This window comes from Ascidia mentula, chromosome 9, assembly GCF_947561715.1.
Source record: "Ascidia mentula chromosome 9, kaAscMent1.1, whole genome shotgun sequence".
NCBI lineage: Eukaryota > Metazoa > Chordata > Ascidiacea > Phlebobranchia > Ascidiidae > Ascidia > Ascidia mentula.
This window is the reverse complement of record NC_138574.1, coordinates 10,529,367-10,548,632: the sequence shown is the minus strand read 5'-3', so window position 1 is coordinate 10,548,632 and position 19,266 is coordinate 10,529,367. Positions and strand designations below refer to the sequence as shown.

At 40.0% G+C, this 19,266-nt stretch overlaps 1 protein-coding gene across 1 annotated transcript in view; it reads right to left on the bottom strand.

Moving 5' to 3' along the window:
* Positions 1–14,993, bottom strand: part of LOC145914574 (uncharacterized) — a 45,464-nt gene extending 30,471 nt beyond the window's left edge. The window contains exons 1-22 of the mRNA XM_083002398.1: positions 14,695–14,993; positions 14,188–14,356; positions 13,606–13,778; positions 13,259–13,357; positions 12,819–12,994; positions 12,306–12,436; positions 11,953–12,146; positions 11,517–11,611; positions 10,937–11,156; positions 10,466–10,591; positions 9,781–9,889; positions 8,625–8,671; positions 8,342–8,516; positions 7,669–7,781; positions 6,525–6,644; positions 5,507–5,683; positions 4,856–5,071; positions 4,458–4,586; positions 4,270–4,384; positions 3,911–3,951; positions 1,227–1,361; positions 114–240 (exon numbers count right to left, since the gene is read on the bottom strand). Of these exons, the coding sequence (XP_082858524.1) occupies positions 114–240; positions 1,227–1,361; positions 3,911–3,951; positions 4,270–4,384; positions 4,458–4,586; positions 4,856–5,071; positions 5,507–5,683; positions 6,525–6,644; positions 7,669–7,781; positions 8,342–8,516; positions 8,625–8,671; positions 9,781–9,889; positions 10,466–10,591; positions 10,937–11,156; positions 11,517–11,611; positions 11,953–12,146; positions 12,306–12,436; positions 12,819–12,994; positions 13,259–13,357; positions 13,606–13,778; positions 14,188–14,356; positions 14,695–14,941 (3,134 nt within the window). The 5' untranslated portion in view covers positions 14,942–14,993. The remainder of the gene's footprint in view (positions 1–113; positions 241–1,226; positions 1,362–3,910; positions 3,952–4,269; positions 4,385–4,457; positions 4,587–4,855; positions 5,072–5,506; positions 5,684–6,524; positions 6,645–7,668; positions 7,782–8,341; positions 8,517–8,624; positions 8,672–9,780; positions 9,890–10,465; positions 10,592–10,936; positions 11,157–11,516; positions 11,612–11,952; positions 12,147–12,305; positions 12,437–12,818; positions 12,995–13,258; positions 13,358–13,605; positions 13,779–14,187; positions 14,357–14,694) is intronic.
* Between the last annotated feature and the right edge of the window lie 4,273 nt (positions 14,994–19,266).

Below are 19,266 nucleotides of genomic sequence, written 5' to 3'. Positions count from 1 at the left end.
TATCCATAATACATACAAAACAACTGAATGTCACAAATTTATAAAAACAAAACTTTATGACTGCGCAGTTGCAGTTTCAATTTGCAAACCAATTAGAAACAACGGAAACTTACAAGATGGTGCATCCATCAGTGGTAGTTTCACCAATTTCGTAATATTTCTTATTGTGTTCACAGGGACATTTCAGTGGTTCCACACAAGAGTCGTTGAGTTTTGCCAAGCCGTCCGGGCATACGCACCCTTAAAATACGTCGAATGCTTATTGCTATTTACAATCGATACCCAATCGCGTTTTGACAAACGATGCTCAAACAGGTGTTAAAATGAGCTTTCTGATTAAGACTGCACCATGGTATGGCAGCCAGCATTTAAACAGACAAAAAGCAATTTTCATCCATACGTATTGCACACAATTTGCAAGCAAAGGTTTTCATTTTTTACACGATCGGTACAACTATGTGGACTATGAAGTTGTGCAACTGTTTTAAATTGAAGTTGTGACACGGACTGGTCTAATAACGTTGTTCCAGCGCCTACTTGCGGTTTAAAGAAACTAAAAAAAAACAAATTTTGGCAACTCAAAAAATATTTGGGCCAAACCGACTCAACAGCTTAGGCAGACGTGACAGTAATTTAAGTAATGTTGTGTTTAGACTTTTTCACTTGATGGCGCTAGTGGTTCAGGGTTTGTTGGCAACACACAAAATGGCGCATTCTCACATCAGTCAAGGCCCCAACCCATATTACAAGTAGAAAAAACCTAATGGAAATCCCCTAGGTCAGCCTGGGTGTTAAAACAAAAGCAGGGAGTATAATCAAACAACCGTCAAACTCTTTTTCTCGTGTGTAATTCTGTTACATACTACATAAGCTTACATCGAAACTGAAAGCTTGTTGGTATGTAGAACTCTTAAAACATGTATGGGAATCTCCCGACAGTCTTATGGCAACAAAGACTGGGCATCTGATTTTTTAACAAGTTATATAGCAACAAACCTAATTCCTTTGTCTTTCTGTTGTTTTTGATAATATGAAAAAAACAACATAAACACAAAGGGCTTAGGTTTGCTCTAATATAACTTGTTGGTATTGTTGGTATGTTTTTAAAACACACAAATAATTTCGTAAGAAACGCCAAAATAAAAGCAAAGAAGGCGCTATCGTTTGTTTCTTACGCGTTTATGTGTCAGTCGTCCGTATCGTGGAAGTAAAACTAATATATGTACCTGGTATACAGTTAGTCACTGGGCTTTTTTGATGAAGATAAGCGCAATCCTTGGCCTTCTCAATACCACTTCCTCCATCCGAACAATTTTTAAGAAGCATTCCTTCAGGGCAAGTTATTTGGCCAACTTCCTTTTCTGTAAACAGAATTCGTTGCATGGAAAATTTAGTAAACAAACTGGATGGGTACGATTTACACGAAAATTCTGCAACAAATCCAAGTTCATCTCGTGCTTGAAGGACAGGGATCAGCATTTAATCACGTGTATGGAGATAGGATTGTAAAAAAAAATAGGTTCATGGCGCAGCTAAGCCGAACGACAAACAAAATTTCCAAGTTAAATACCAGTTTACAGCCGAACGCTTTCCGTCAGTATGTTACCGTGTGCAACGAAGCAACAAGTCTAGCCAATAAGCAATCGACCGCTATGCACGCATTTCTATTCCGCGTAACAATGTCTGTGAAAAACTTTATCTTTAAAATAAATGGTTGACATAATGTAGTCGTATTAGGACCATGTTGGTTTTGCAACTCTTCTGCTTAAATTCGGCTTGTCACAAATGAAATGTGAAACACAAACTTTTTTTATAGAGCTTAGAGCAGTGGTTTCCAACCGGTGGTTCGCGAATTACTAACATGGTACATGAAAGGAACCAAGGTGGTACGCGAGAACATTTGACTGAAATATTTAGCGCATGAAAACTTTACATTAAAAGTTAAAATTATTTTGAATCATTCACTCACATACGCGACGAACGCAAGGTTTTAAAGTGGTTCGCTGTGCAGGACTTTTAAGTGGCACGCAATAAAATTTAATTTGGGAACCACTGGCTTAGCGGGACAAGTTTGTCGAATTTCCGCTGAATGGCACCAAAGAGTTAAAAGCGATCGGCTTGAAGTTCGAACGGTTGGCAACATCGGTTAAAGCCCCGATCCGCATACCAAAAACAAAACCTGATCAGTATTCCTGTTCAGGAAATCCTGGGTTCGAATTGCGGTGTGGTAAATAAATAACACCGCGAATCAAGCATTTTTTTACGGTTGAATTCGTTTTGACAACGTCATATTCAATTGTCAATACTGAGTCCCCAGAATTCTGGTTCCCGGCGACGAATAAATCCAGGAAAATCATTACTTGAATTCCATTGGGGGCAAGGATAAAAAAAACTGATCAGGTTTGGGTAATTTAAGTCTGCTGCGATGCCTGCGTTGGTTTTCGGGCTTACATTCCACGTTAAGCGTGAATAGTTCGATGCCGTCCGTTCCTGTGAGTGATCTGTTTACGTTGGGTCTGATCTGTGTTTTATTGGGCAACGATAGCGAGTGGAGACACATGGAGGAACAAACGTGACCTGCGGATATTTTTAAGTTTGTTTTGCAACTCAAGTTATTCGTCAATGCCATTGCTTTCTAGGCTGTTATTTACGTTGCGTTGATGTTTTATGCGTTTCCAACATTGAAAGAGATTGTCGAATAGCCAAAAATGTTGACATAAGCTCATATATACAAACACATGGGTCTGTTTCCATATCTCAAATATTACTTTTTTAGGATTTTTATGAAATATGGCTTTTAACAATAGGGGATAAAGTTAGTTAGTTGCTTGGGGCGCCAATTTAAAATACCCTGGCTTACAGAGAAAATCATGGGGAGGGATCAACAGCGGTTAGGTGACTTTTCTGACAGATTTCTGCGGTTGGGAATTTTGAAGTCGTTCAAAATAACTCGCAAAACGCAAAACACGGAATTCGCCGAAACACGTTGGCAAGTTCGCTTTTACCGCACGACATCATGCAATGCTAGGTTAAAGGCCTTTTCGGGTGATAACACGCGCGAGCTGTCAGATACTTGAAGGACAAAGAATATTCCTCCTCAGTGTGTGTGCAAATAACATGGAACTAATTGCTTTCGACAAACAAGAATTCCGCCGTCTACTGGGCGGTTAGGGTGCGCACCTCCGCCGATGCGCCGAGCTCATTGACAGACCAGAGACCGTGCACTCCGCCTGTTTCCGGCCCAAACCCGCTTCTAATGCGTAACTTTGGGCCTGACGACTTTACGTTCGAAACGTTTGGGTTGAGAACAATGGCCCGCACGCAAGCGTTGGGACAATAAGATAACTCGAAGGCAACACATGATAAGAACAAACACCATTTCACTGAACCGCAACGCCGGATATTAAACGTCGGAGCGCAGGACTCTGCACGCGATGTGATGAACGTGCCCTTCGTTATTGGATACGTGGTTTGCAATACCCGTAGCCCGTGACCGTGTACGTGATTGTGGGTCCTCCGCTGCGTTGAAACCGACCAAGCCGTCGGATCCAATTACTCGGGATGCATTTAAATAAGTCTTAGACGCAGAGAGTTGACGTACATTGAGGAGGAACGTATGCATTCCCGTGACGGCTGTGCTATTGCTTTTCGCAAACGTTTCGACGTTTTTGAAAGGAATTTGCCCTTTCCGGTACGGGAATGTACATTGGATCGTGAGTTAACGCACAAACAAACTAAAATAGATTTGTTGTTCGGTAGATACTGTTCGAACTGGTTAGATGGGCTAGTTTTTCTCGTTGCCGTTTTTGATGTAAAAAATTACGGAAGATGATGACAATGGGCCATGTTTCCACAAAAGCAAAATTTTTCTGGACTTTTCAGAAATTTTAATAATTTGTGCTTGACTTACCGTCTTTTCTGCTGCACACTCGCATACCGTCCTCACAAAGGCTGCAAAATGCAAAAGTTTAAATAATAAAACACTTTTGAATTGATTTAACACCAAAAGCAAAAACTTGTTCGCGTATCTATACAAGGTAAACAACTTTATTAAAGATCTTTTTACAGGAATGTTTAATGTTGCTTATAAGCAAAGTTAAAAGTCGGATTTTGAAGCAGGTCGAACAAACAAGAATCATAATAATTAACTTTCCTACAAAATAAGTTTTGAAATTTTGTTCCTAAATTACTGCACTCCTTGTCGTATCGTTAAAGTAAGGAAAGGATAAGTTAATTAGTGAGCATAATAGCAGGCAAAGGGTAACCCACCAACTTGCTCCATGCCCGGGGTACCACCGACTACCAGGTTCCAACCATTCTTGGTCCACGTAACACTGGCAGTTTTGCCTTTCCACACACTGTCCATCGCGGTGAAGGTACAGACCTGACCGAGGTAAAAAGGAAATATACAAATTGCCGCAAAATATTTTCAACTAATTTAGAAGCACGCAGCACACCTGCTGGACATGAGCAACCTTCCACAAGAAAATCGGGGTCGCACACTTCTTCGTCCATCAACGATCGACATGTTCGCCCACAAAGAGTCGTATTTGGAAGGAACACTTGATTTGCCGTGCAAGACCGCTCTGAAAAAGGAACCATTTGGTTGTTGCTGGACAATTTAGCTTTGATTGATCATAACTAAAGTCTGAACTTAGTATAGTAGAAAAGCGTGAACATTACGCCAAGTTTTAGATAAATTTGGTGGTTAATCTGACGATGCCTGTGTCTTGGCAGCGATACAAGTAATCAGTTGTATGGCAGAAAAACGACTTGATAATAATAACAAGAAACAAAAAAGCGTGTAGATCTTATTGCTTCCACGCAAGCAACACACACAATTTTCAACAATTACCACAAGAAGAATTTTCTCTCCAATTTACGACAATTCCTGCCATGAGACATTCTTGAGCGTAGAGAGCCACCGCTTTGCAGTAGCAATCTGTGCCTGTTTGGCAAGCGCACGTGTCCTTGAGGCAGTTTTCGTAAAAGGTTTCGTGCTCCACAAGCTTCCTGCATTTCTCGAAGACGTCGCCTTTCAGAATGTAGCACTTTTGTGTTGCTTTAGCCACTGTAAAAAATGTGATAGCTGTAAACTTCCATTAGTCCCGGAATTCTGACCGGTGTTTTATTTAAAATTGTACCTTCTGGTGCTATACATATTTCCATAATAAATGTTATCAGGGTATGAATATACCATTTCAGGTGGTTTCCTAGCTTAGTCTTAGATAAATTAATTAAAGCCTGCTTGAACTTAACTTGCGTGGGGTACACTGCTTATGAATAGCAAAAGTTCAATACGCCGAAATTGACGATGTTTACGCACAACTACACGACCCCGAATAGGTTTTCCAATTTCCTAAGCGCGTGTACGCTTTGCTTCAACTGTTAACAACGGAAACACGTTCATGTTAACGTACGAAGATGAATGCGGCTTCGGTCGATTTAAATGCACTGACTCATGGAATTCGAAACGCATTTCACGATAAATGAGCTTTTAACATACTGGCTCCAGTTTCAGAATAACAAGCGTTTTCTTCCGCTAATGTCGGATCGACGTCGGTGCTGCCGTAACCCCAAGAATTGGCGAAAACAGTTGGATTTTGCGTCACCATGCCCGACTTGTCGATGAAATCGTCTGAGCTCTTCTCGTTAAACTTTCCAACCAGACCGTGTATTTTTCCTACAAAGACAAAAGTTTGACATGCAGTGTAAATGATTCCTCCTAAAAAACATTTTCCTTCTAAACAAAGATATTGTTTTGTTCTTCATTATTTATGTATGTATTAATGCCGTTTGTGACCGCAATGCATACCAAGGAGCCATCGTAATGAAGCTTAAACTTCAAATATTTTATGTTTACTTTCATGATAGAAGTTATTTCAAAAAAACGCAGAAAACAAGTGCTGACGAATGACAAGGACGCGAATTCTCCAAACCTGACAAACAGCACCGGAAAAACACTTGACCCTTGCGTCAGACGGAAGGTCATGGGTATTTGAGACAAATGACGCATGGCAACTGTCAAGTGCAAGTCAAAGCACGTCAACACTTAGATCTCACGTTTTGTCATGGGTATTGAAAATCGTCCTACGCGCACGTGTCAAGATGAGGATTAGTGTTACGTGCTTTTGCGGCATTTCCGTGCCACAAATAGCAGCTGGTGAAAACCGAACTGTTTTGTGTTACGCGCAAACAAGTTATTGCTGGCAAAATTTTAGCTGTGTTTGAGCACGAAACTACTCAACTCGTTTAACTGGGAACGAAAAAATTGGAGTTTACACGGAATAGAAAAGTCACAGCTATTAGTCATTATCATGCAAACGTTTCGAAAACTGCTGTGCTCATCAACAGTGCTGTGAACTAATTGTTTACTTTTTACTGACTTGTTGTAGATTTTCTCCAACCTTGAACGTAAGCATAAACATAAAAGAAGAAAAAGACCTCTAGTTTTGTATGCATTCATACATGGTTATGACGGACAGTACACATTTTTGCAATGATACGTGTAAAAATTATAATACCTTGGAACGAGTGTGGAACTTTCAGACGCAGTGAATATCCGTTCCAGAGAACTTTTACATCGGTGTTGCCAATCACAGCTTCGATGTAGACCGAAGACAGCTTGTGCACTGAAATTCCCCCTGTTGAACAATAACATGGCGTTTGAAAGCGAAACCTCGCTAATTGTGCAGCAGTCGACCGCAGACTGCGGTGATGCTGGGCCCAAAATCTCGGTAAACTCAAAGATAGAGGAAACAGACGGTTACCGCATTTAGGCGATTGAGATCACGTTTAAAACTTTCCGAGGTTTACAAGGGATTTCACAGATCTTTATCAATGCAATAAATATTTGGGGCAAGCTCTGAACCGCAGCTCTCCAAATTACTGACTCAAATTGAAGAAGAGAAGTTTGCGGGCATTAATGAACGGAGTGGGAATTATAACCTTCATCGCCATTGTCTTCACGTAATTACAAAATCATTGTCTGTGTCATTATTACAGTGACATAAAAAATGTTAACAAGCGCGGAACCAGTTTTTTTTTAATGTCACTTCGTAAAAAGGTCAGAAGCTGTCGAAGCGAAACTTAGGAACATTTTTTCCAAATCACATTTATCGCCAACAAGTCTGTCTGACCGCGGATGCGCTTCTGTTACAATTGTTAATGGCGGGACTTTTTTCCCAAAGTAGAGGCGCATCAATCACAAAACAAATATAACCCCGGAAGAATTCTGCGGCCTCAGACATCAACAGTTTTGATACGTGCGTGACGCAGTGAGTCTGGAAATCACCCTCAAGTTCAAACCAGCTTGATCCTTATAATCATTTTTTTACAGAAAATTGCAGCACGCTATTCGCTCTTTTTTACCATGTATGGTTCAGACTTTAGTGCGGGTCATTTTCTTTACGACCCGCAGTTCAACACAAAAGATTAAACAACCTAGAAAAAATTGTGCAATAAACCACGAGAGAGTAGTGTTTTTTGGGGGGTGCAAAGTTATCTATGGGGTAAAAAATACTCTCTGACAAACAGACTTATCTAGGACGTCGCAAAAAAGTACGCTCAATTCATTGATGTACTTATTATACCTCCATATGCCCGGGCTGGAGGTATTTTATGTTCAATCATGCAACGTTTTGTATAGGTTACAAAGTAATGCTTTACCTTCGCTTGTGGGGAGCTTGATTTCCGTGTTGTCTGGCAAATGCACACTGTTGGCTTCCTTCAGAGTCAAGTAATATGTTTTGCCGGAGACGCTGTGCGCCACTATCACGTTCCTTCAAGTGTTTAAAAACTTAATTTTTAAAACTTTTTTACAAATACCCATTTAAACTTGCACAACTATATGGATGCAACAATGTATAGAGATATCAATGCAAAAACATGTACAGTGTAAAAGCACAGGGTTCAGCAAACCCCTGGCAAGCGTGCCAAGTTTGCCACATCCGGGATTGCATTGCAACATGAAAAAACGATCATATACTGCAAACGTATGAATTAACTCATTAAAATTGTTGTATTCATATAATTAGGCGGTAGCGACGCATTGGTGACTATATCTGATATAGCAGAAAAGTCAACATATGTGTGCGTATAGATTAGCACGCGAAGTCATCAAAATTTGACCTTTTTTATACGTGGTGTTCAAAACGTTGCCAAACCCAGCATCAGTAGGCCCAGAACTGACAAAGCTATATAAGTAATAGGCTATTGGCGCAATTGTGTGTTTCTTATTCTGCATAAAGGAAGTTGGTTCATGAAGAAAGGCATATGGGACATGATATATGATATTCCAGGAACAAACTTAATGTAAAGTTTACTAGTTTACGAAACCCACTTGATGCAGGAGTACTTGGTTTGTACGCCACACTTGGACATTGTGATCCACACAGAGAAAGTGGACTTGGGTCCGCTCTCTTCGGCGAATAGGTAGGGATAGTCTAACCCCGGGAAATTGAACCACGAACCGTCCAGAGTCGAAAAATGTCCAAAACCAGATGCAATTGCCTCCGCTGTTTAAACGTTGTGGTTAACTGTTTGCCTTTCCAGTAAAAACATAAACTTAACGTGCATGCATTCTTCCAGGCGTATCCACCATACTATAATAGCAAGTAATTTACCTGGACATTCAATAGGCGTGACTTTCCACACCGAGCCTTCACACGTTCTACATAATACAAATGGAAAACGTCATAATCGTCTGGCTTGTAGGTTTATCAGTTGCAGAAAGCCGGTATTGGGATGAAACTAATGTATGTTTAGGTTCAAAACACTCTATTTCATACATAGAGTTGTAGTTTAGCTGACAGGGTTTAAAAACCAACAATTGTTTGTATGTTACACCAACCACGCTGTATAAACAACTGCAGTTTAGGATAAGCCGCCTAATCTTCCATCACTAAGCTGGCGACTTGGATCAGGATTTTGAGTTGACGACTTGGATAAGGAAGTTAAACAAAGTGCTTGGTGTGGAGTTTAATTTAACTATACTGCATTTTCAATTTTGTGCAACTCCGGTTGGCAAACCGCTGTGGTTAAAGGAATTCGCAATATTGATTTCGAAATTTTGATTAAGTTTGGGGTATAAACAGTGTGTCGTTTTTCATTCCTGCATAGCAGCTCGAACAAAATCAAGCGAGTGAAGTTAGTTTACAGCAAAAACTGTATATGACAGGACATGATATAAAGAGAATAGCTGCATGCCGAACGCACAAACATATAACTCTTGGCAAAAATAACCGCTCCGGCAAACCACAACCAAAATCACGTGAATTCTCACTGTACCGGAATTGTGGTAACGTGTTTTAAAAACTCACACGATGATGAATCTACTTCCTGAATACCAGGAAAGCATTTTCCGGTCTTACCGGACGAACGAAAGAACAATTTGCACCACAAAATCAGGCCCTCGTGCTGCCGGCTTTACGGTTGAGTGTATCACGTTTGGAAGAAGGTCGTTCTAATATGACTCACGAACGTTTGTGTCTTACTTCTTGTTTTAAATGAATTGAAACGCGTGTGGTTTGATTGGCAGAAAGCGTTGTTATTGGTGAAAGATCGCCATTCGTGCAACACAGGTTGGAACGGTTTTTGTTAGATTTTTGAAAAACTAACCCTTCTATATGCACAAAAGAGCCATAATAGTCAATGAGACCTTGTCTGCAGCTCTCATTAACCCAACTAAATTCAACAGTTTAAAACTTAATTTGGATAATAAACCTTTAATCTACTGCTTACGAAATAAGCACAAATAAAGTGACCACTGATCATTCTTACCTTAATTTGCAAGATTCTCTGATTGTTTGTCCGGGTTGATAAACTTCGCCAGCGCGCTTGCAAGGACATTCGGCCAATTGTACGCAGTTCGTCTCATCCCAAAATGTGCCTGAAAACATCAAAATATGCAATCATGCGTGACACGACGAACCACGTGGTCGCTTTGTGCCCTTCAACCGTTTCCGGAGTGGTGCCAGACGAAAGGTAAAGTTGGTGCACTGAAGCGCAATCCAAGGTGTGTAATTAGTGTAATTTCAGTCTGTATAAATCTTTGCAAACGATAACGTTCAGGTTTGAAGAAAGCATAACGACCTGTTATTTTTGGTTATTTATACGAATTGAAATACTACACTAAACGATAGCAATATTCGACAGATTTATGTGTTACACAGACTTAAATGTGATGCCGACCTAGCTGTAAGGTGGTTGTGTAGCATTTACCGGCAAAGTCAAGTGGGCCCCAGAAGTCGGAGGATGTATTAGATTACGGTAGTTTATTTGCAGGTCGTTGTATGGTTCGCATACGGCGTGACAAAACTAATGCAAAACTAAACGAAGCGCTTGAACAGCTCACGGTTTTAAATGCCACAGCGTTATTAGTTTCAATTGGGCTATTTGATGAAACTGCGCTGCGTACTATTACACCAGTGTCGAACGGACTCACGCGAAACGTTTTGTATCTCACCTTCAGGGCAGTGACAGCCTTCCAAACATACGTTGTGGTCACAGTTTCTGTTTTCTGTCCGTTGGCAAGTTGCTGGACAGTTTAAGGAGCATTCCTTGTAAACCTGATCAGTCGGACACTTCCGCTCTGAGGAGACACAACGTAAACATGCTTGCATGTGGTTTGTTGTGCAAGCAGTGGTGAAAATAAGTCGGGGCGGTTCCGGTGAAATGATTTTTGCGAAAAATTTTTTTGTGTAAGGTCATATTTCTCTGAGTTTGCAAACAGAAAATGTCGCAAAGTATCTATTGCATCTGAAATAGGGTGCGGCACACAAACGTGATAACGACATAATAATCTTATTTTAAGCAAAATTGACGATAAAAAAATACTGTTTTGTATGCTATTTTTCCTTGGTGAGCTACGTTTCACGGGGCAACTAGTTGTGAAAGAACCCAAAAAAAAGTTCAAATTTAAGCACTGAACACTCACCACAGGAAGTAGGCGTTCTCCATTCACCGACTGGTATACCGGCCCTAGCACAAATCCTCGCATACTTCGAGACGACCGCGCAATGACAATCTCCATGTTTCAGCATTTCACACTTGCAAACGGTTTCCATACACTCTTGGAGATAATCTTTCGCTTCGATTTTAACGTTGCAGGCAGAAAAGGCATCGGAGTAGAGAACCGCGCATACTGTTTCTACACGCTGCAATTGTATAGTTTCTATGGGATTAAACAAAGCCGAAAAAACAGTCATTAAATAGCAAGTTTATGTTTCATTTAATGAAGCAACTATCATCAATTCTATAAAAGATAAGATGTGTAAGTGTTATACGATGCCCGCGGAAGAAAAAATGTATCGTGGATAAGAACCTCCAACTTACAAAACCAAATGTTTTATTGTATGTGGTGCTACAAAGTATAACGTCGCTTTCACAATCATCGAAAAGATGGTAAACTAAAGTTAAAATTGTATAACTCATTGAACCCTTCGGCATATTCTGTTACGCCCACGCTTAAAAAGTACATGCTAATGTGTTTATACATTTGCGTAAAAGAAGGTTACCCGCTGTTCTTGTTCTTGGCAGGCAAATGGTTCTGGCATAGGAGCAGTGTTGCAGGGTGTTCCGACTACGTCCTTTTTATAAGTTTGTCCCCAATCTGTGCAGAAACACGGTCGTTGAAATACATTTAGTCTTAAGCCAGTGATTTCAATTGATACAAAACATTCAATACGACACCCTGAGTGTAAATTATTTGATATTTTAAACAAATTCGGTAAATCGATTGATGCAAAATGACCTATTAGTATATGACTTTAACTGTATAGTGAATCACAGAACTTACCAGATTTTCTTTGTCAGTCCAATGTATTATTGGTTTACTATAACAAACTCGAAAAAAAACGTACTTTAAAAAACGATTAAAAAGCGTATTTGATTCTGGCATAAAAATTATTGCGTAAATTGATATAAATGCTAACGTTTAAAAACAATACAAACCTTGTACGTCGTCTTCAGGATCTCCGTTCCTATTTCCACACAATCCGTTCACTGGTCCTGTACCGTCTCCCACACTGAGGTGAATCGAAAAATGTGTTTTGTCGATGGTCATCTTTATGTTGGAGAATTCCACCAACCACCTCCAGCCCGTTTCCATGACCGACAACCCATATTCGGAATGAGGCAAGTCCACCCTGCATTAATTTTTAAGAGAGTCAACGACTCATATAAAAGTGAAAATAACTTTTATTCGCTGCAAAATACATGATAAAAAAAAATTACAAACAAAGTTCGTTTCATCTGTAGCATAACCATAGAAATGCCCTGAAGGATGTAATTAAAACAGTACTTACAATTTATCGTTAAAGCGAATCTGCTTATTCGATTCGATATGGACAATCAACACCGACTCGAAGTGTACTTGGATTTGGTGAATGCACGTTCGATCAGATTGTAGGCATGGGTCGTGGTAGTACGCCCGTACCTGAAAGTAGAACCAAATTTATGTGGACCATCTATACGGTGTTATATCTGTTTAAAGATATTCTATCACGGTTAGTTTAAGGCATGGTTTCTATAAACGGTGACCTATGGCTCACTTTGGGGGCACACGGCGGGGCCACAAACAAAGTCTGCACTGATAACGTCGTATAGAAATTCGATAAAACGGTTTTGTTTAGCTGATTTTCGCCTGCCATCTGCATTTTTTGTGGGTGAGCAATATGGCTCTTGGGTGTTATACTCTACATAGCTTCAATATAGTTGCAACAACACGAGTTTTGATTGCTGTTGCGTGACTTACTGTATTGGTGGCCGTAATGTTTATATAACTATGAGGTAATTTAATAAACTGAAAATGTACTCACGGAAAAAGAGTCAGACGAAGATTGGTCCAGAGATTCTGCTACTACGTATTGACAGTTGCCAATAAACCTGAACTTGTAGCGGTCAAAGGTTTCCACGTAGTCGTTGTAGAGCGAGCATACATTTGTAGGGAAGGTGACATTACCAATGCCTTCTACCTTTTGAGGATGAAATCCTCCTGTAAAGAAAAAAAATTATAGTCTTGTGGGTAGTGTGAGTTATACTGGTAATAATGACCGCATTTTTTGTTTGAATAAAATGCTGTTAAAAAGAACCTTGCTTTATATTGTTGGTTTAACCAATCAGTTCGCTTTCAATGGAATATCGCTGTATTAATATCTTACATAAACACAATTCAACTATGGCACGAACGCATTTTGGATGCAAAGCGGAAAATTAGGGCATGAAAAAAAGAACAAAATGTAAATGTAGAAAAACTTACGGTAAGAACATCTGAAGCCATCGAAACCGTGGGCGCAGTCACACGTATCAATTCCAGAGCAAGCCCCACCGTTAAGACAAAAGTCCTCGTCACAGCTTGCTGAGAACGAAGATGCGAAAATCGGTTAGGTGAATATTTGATTGATGTACGATAGGTTAAGACGTTTTCTGTGCATTTTTCAAATCGAAAATCGGAAATGTTTGCATGGTATTTGCTTGTGTTTTTGTGCCAAAAGTTCAACAGTTTTTAAAACTTACTGGTTACATACCATTTACAAACTTAGCAGTTTTACCAAAACTGCAAGTTTGCTGCCAAATTTTGCGCATGTGGATTTTCAATATACTTACGTGTAACTTCAGTTGTATACTTGATCTTGAAGCCAGTATCTTCCATCATTGAGTCCGTTTTAAAAATCAGTGTTACCACATTGGACTTTGACGTCACAGAGGCATCACCGTACTGCGTCCCACATTTGACCTCGTCGCGATCGGACACTCCAATTATTCTCAAAGCATCGTTCCTGCATGGCAAACAAAATGTGTTCGTACTTGATATACATATATATATATATCCCCATCATTTACTATTGCTTTAGTACACATACACTAATGACATTCTGTGCACTGATGGCAGGTAACCTCATGGCCACTCTATTAGCCAAGTTACCGTGTTTATTACATAGTGCAGGTGCTGAGGTGGATATGAGCGTTTGAGTCTTAGCTGAATCGAAGCTGTTTATCGTTTTGTTATTTTAGTGTGGGTCTTGGCTGTATGACGTGGCCTATTTCGACTACTGATAATATTGGACGTGCTCTAATAGTTTTGGGCGTTTTTGAAAGCCTTCAATTAGAAAGAAGTGAATCACGCAGTTATGTGCAATATAACAAAACATTAGAACTTCGGTGAAACCTTTGATATAAAGAACGTACCTGCAATCGGGTGAGTTTTGAAGTGCAAAAGCAACAACATCGAGGGAAATTTTGTAATGTTCGGGCGCCTTTATTACCCAGGTACAGTTCAAGTGTTCCGGATAGTTGTTGGGATACCGAGGCGACTTGATTTCTCCTTCTGATGCCGTTAGCTCGCTGTAGCCGCAAGCTGCAGACACAAAACAAGGGTCGTGAGTTAACCTGCAAACGGCGTTGGCCGCAAAATACATTCCACTGAAGCCACTGGCAACCACTTGGCGCCAGGTTTTTTTTTCCACGTTCATGCATTGCGGGCTCCAAAATGTAAGCGATATTTTTTATAATACCAATATCATTAACATATGGTTTTACTTTAATAGATATATGAAATAATAAAAGGTCTTGTCTGAAGAAAAATGCTGTCGATCAATAATCGATCGCCACGACATGCCGCAACTTTATATTAGGCTTTCATTTAGCAAATGACTAACGACAAAATATTCAAACTGCAAGGACTGTAATACATACTTTCGGTGTTACAGGGAGGTCCAGTACAAGTTTCCGTCAAAAAATTTTTCTTCGGTTCGGTGCATGGTTCAATGTCGTTGTTCATTCTTGCGAGGCACGATCGCAATCGGGACCTGACACCTACATCGCAGGATGTACTGCAAGGGCCCCATGAATGCCATTCGCCCCATGACATGGCACTTGCAATGCCTGCGAGGGCCAACAGCCCAAAGACAAGAGAGCTAACCAACAGATAGCTTCGATCCATTTCGAAATCCCTCCTTCCGCGTCACTTTCGAAAAGATTGGGCAGATCGTACCCAACCGTGTGAGTTTAAATCGCCCCCCTTGGGTCTTTTATACCCAAGTTTTGAGTACGTGGAAACTTCAGGTCCCTTTTTTGCTCCGGCCCGTTGGTGACGTTACATGCGTGGAGAGGAAGTTTAAAGTTAACGCACGTTTGCGTGGCCACAATGAAGCAAAAGGAGAGGAACCTAGAGAGCGTACGAAAAAATGAGCCGTTTCGGATTTAGGAAATGCGGAGAATAAAAAGTTTGAAAATGATTTTGGTTAAGTGTGTAACCGGACTCGCAACACCCTGCCTGGCAAAATCTCTGCATAAGTGTAATCTAAACGATTAAAAAAGCATCAATTTATATTTCTAAGTTGTAATAGGGAAAGTTTAAGCAATCTCACTGCCCTAATTGAAAAGTGTCAGATATCTAAGTTGCTTAAAAAAACGTAGTGGGTTACGCAATTTTCGTGTAATCACTGCAAAGAGTTCTTCGTTTTTGTAGCGTCCAGTTTTATCTCTTTCTGTGATGTCTTAACGGCTTTTTACTAACTTGTGCCTTGAAGTACTTCACAAGGATGAAGATAGGAACATGTCATAGTACTGAAACCCTGCAGTGATATACAAGCAGGGTTGTCTTTTTTCCTTTGTCTGGCGCAGGTTTGGGAAATGCAACCATAGTTTCACTTTCGTTTTTTATTAAAGTATATTTTTTCATTATTTTAGTTAAGGATAACGAAAGCGAATTGTCCTTGATCATAACTGTTATTCTCTTTTGCTTATGCTCCCCAACGCAAGAGAGACGCAAACCATTGCATGTGAACATAAGGCAGTTTCTTCTATGGAATGACCAAACTATTTTCTGCATCAGAGATCAGTAGCCCGGCCATATGTATAAAAAGCTTTATTTGCTTTGTAATAATTGTTTCAGCTTCCTCTCTGTTTGGAAAACTCTGCTTGGTTTAAGCGGGCAGTAGTATTTTCCCAATTTTTTTCACAATTACATTTCATTTTGTAAAGGTTATTTCCTGATGGGCGGGCTGGATGCTTCCCGGGCGTTGCCGACGGGGTACGTCATAGCATAGCGAAAATTCAATAAAATGTTGTTATGTCATACTGCACATTAGGATCCGGTTTATGACTGCTAATCACCGGAACAACGTTGCCGCAGTGTGAATTTCTTTTTAAGGGGACACTTGTTATTGTTTCGCTTTATTAGTTTCGTGGCATTATTTCTATAGTTTCGTATTTTCAAGGACAACGTCAGAATATAAACGCGAGTTTTGTATTGGAATTTCATTACATTATTATGTAAACCTTTTGATAAGGATAATCATTCTTTGAGGCTTTTTGGTATCAACTGCAGGTGACGTGTGGTTATTTTCTTTTATTTTCGTGACAGACATGGTTATGTCTGACTTTTATTTCGCATTTCAGTTGCAACAGGAAAAAAGTTCCATTTCACCATTTCATTAGTTTTAGATATTACTCATGTAGTTGGCCAAAACAAAGTTGCTTTATTTAAATCAAATTTGATATCAGATTTGGTTTGTTAGTGTCGCGGCATTCGTTGGCGAAATTGATATCCTGGTCCCGAATTTGGATTTGCTGTACACGGTTAGCAAAAAGAGTGTAAAGTTTCGGTACAGTTCTCTTCTTGTATGCAAGTTAATGTACAAATCGCAAGCGCAAAGGGAGGGTTTGAAAAATGACATAATGTCACTAAATTCTAGCATTAGACCGACTTTTCACAAACATTTTTCGACACATAATAAAAGCATCCGGGGAGCTTCCAGCTAGAGACGAATGTGATGCAATTACATGCGTGGAGCCACTCAGCCTCCATAAACCGCTATAGCATTTTTATTTAACTGTTTTATGCTTTCATGCGAAAAGCTCTAACACTTGAAACAACAAATATTGCAACCCTGAAAAGAATAATTTCTGATTTAATTAGTTTTCAGCACATTCACGTACGACGGTGACCGAATTTAGCAGCACATAAAGCGACGGAAGTGATTTTTCCAGCACCTTTTAGTTGTAACTTAAATATGGGTGAAAGTCTTACCGTTAATGAGGCACTTGCATCAAGCAGTGCAACTGTCCACAGCGGGAGCTTTAACGCAGCTCAACGAGAATACTCTCGCCGAAGTATTCAATACGACAAGGAACACGAACTGCTGGGCGCAAGTGGACCTTAAGTAGCATCAAGCCTCTGTATGAAATATATCACCAACTCTGACGTCACTGCAGTTTTAGATGTTTGTGCTGGTAAGAAATTGTTCCAATTTCTTTTAAGTTAGACAGTTTGCCCTTTTTAGTATTTGATATATTAGTGTCACGGCATTTATCGAGTTCAAATGTGTTTTAGGCACAGGAAATGTAATGTTGTATATCCGCAACAATGAGAAATTCGTGGGTGAAATTGACATTCTGGACGCAAATATGGATATGCTGTACATGGCCAGCAAAAAGAACTTAAAGCTTCGGTAAATTTACCTTCTTGGATGCAAGTTGATTTACTAATCGCAAGCACAAAATACGAGGGATTAAAAAATGACATAATGCCACTAAATTCTAGCATTCGACCGACTTTTCAGAAACATTTTTCCAAACAAAACAAAAGCATCCGGGGATCTTCCAGTTGCACCAGACGGATATGATGCAATCACATGTGTGGAGTGTTTCTGCCTTTGTCATCTACCTCCGTCCTCATTTAGCGTGAGTAGGCATACCGTATACGTTTCGTCCTTGTTTTAATCTGTGCTCTGCAATATTACCACCACATTGACAATTTGTTACTGATGTGGCCAGGCAATGTGTTCAATGGATTTAAAAAGCTGTACCGGCAAAATAACCGTTTGTTTGACCGGCGTTTCTGTCGTTATTCAATGGACCTTCATCAGTGCCATATTCACATTTAATATGTAACGTCAACTTTTTTCACAGCATATTTTCAGCTCGCTCAGGGTCAGCGGTGTGTTAATTGTCAACACGAGAGTGGATGAACGGTCTCATTACAACCAAGAACTTGAAGAAGTTATCCGTTTGCTGGAGGACGGCACAATGGTTGAAGTTGAAAAGAAGGAAATTGTTACCTTTCACAATGAACTTCTATCCATGCCCACATGTTTTCGCGTATTTCGGAAACTTTAGTTCACTTCATCCATAAAGTTCAATTTGAACGATTTGTTAACATCATATACATAGTAATAATAAAGTATCCACACATCAAACGTAATGCTTTGGGGACTGTTTTTATCAATAAACCTACAGACCTATAATCAAAGTTTGCCGAACAATGTTGCTGGGCCCTTTAATTTTTAACAATAAATTCGACATTCTTTATGCCACATATATATATCAAAATCAAGTTTCCGAATAGATTAATTTTCGATGCAAAGGGGAATACCAAGACGTTGTAGGCCGTGTGACTTCTTTAATCCAAAACTTAAGTAATAAAGTTATTTAGGTGGCCCGGGTTTTTGTCTGGTTCCAACGCATGTACCTTGTTTGTCTGCTATTTTTTTTTACTGCACTTGATTTAAATGATATTCTACGCCTTTGTTTCAATCGGGTTAGGGTTAGGGTTACACTTGATCTTCACAAGCCACAATTAGCTTATTTTCTTCGGGGTGGTGCGCAAGAGAATAAACTGTTCAATTCGACCGAAGATTGAGTTTGTGTTTTCACAGTGGCTTAAACTAAGTTCCACATTTAAACAGAGCCATCTTCCGATCCGCTGATGACATGATTCTTTAAGATTCTGCATACCTTGGCGAATGGATAAAGAGTCTGTGCCAATCGGACAAGAGCTTTCATGCGGCCAACAATTCCTTTAATGCCACCATCCATAGGTTTGTCACCCTTCATTTCGAGAGTATCATTGGTGCCAAGCCCTATGGCCACAACTTCGACGTCTTCCACGATGGGAGATGAAGAAAGTTCCTGTATTGCATGCCAGACGGTACCACCAGGCATGCTTAAAGCTGCAAATTGAAAAGAAAAAGAATTAGATAGTTTTACCTCATGAGGCGAAACGTATTTCCGAGCATTGCTGTCGGAAATGTACAGCAACCGTTTCCGGCTGCGTTCTTACCTTTGGCTTGGTACAAATATTCATGAGCCAGTTTCGAACAATCGGCTTCTCCATAGCTTGTTTCGTACAGTAGCCTACATGTCGCAGCTTTGCCGTTTGTAAATGGTTTCTCAATGGGAATGAATAACTTTCGGTTTGTGTTGAAGAATCTATAATCACCCAATTTGTGCCGATCAGAAAACACGCCGCCCGATCTTGAGCCT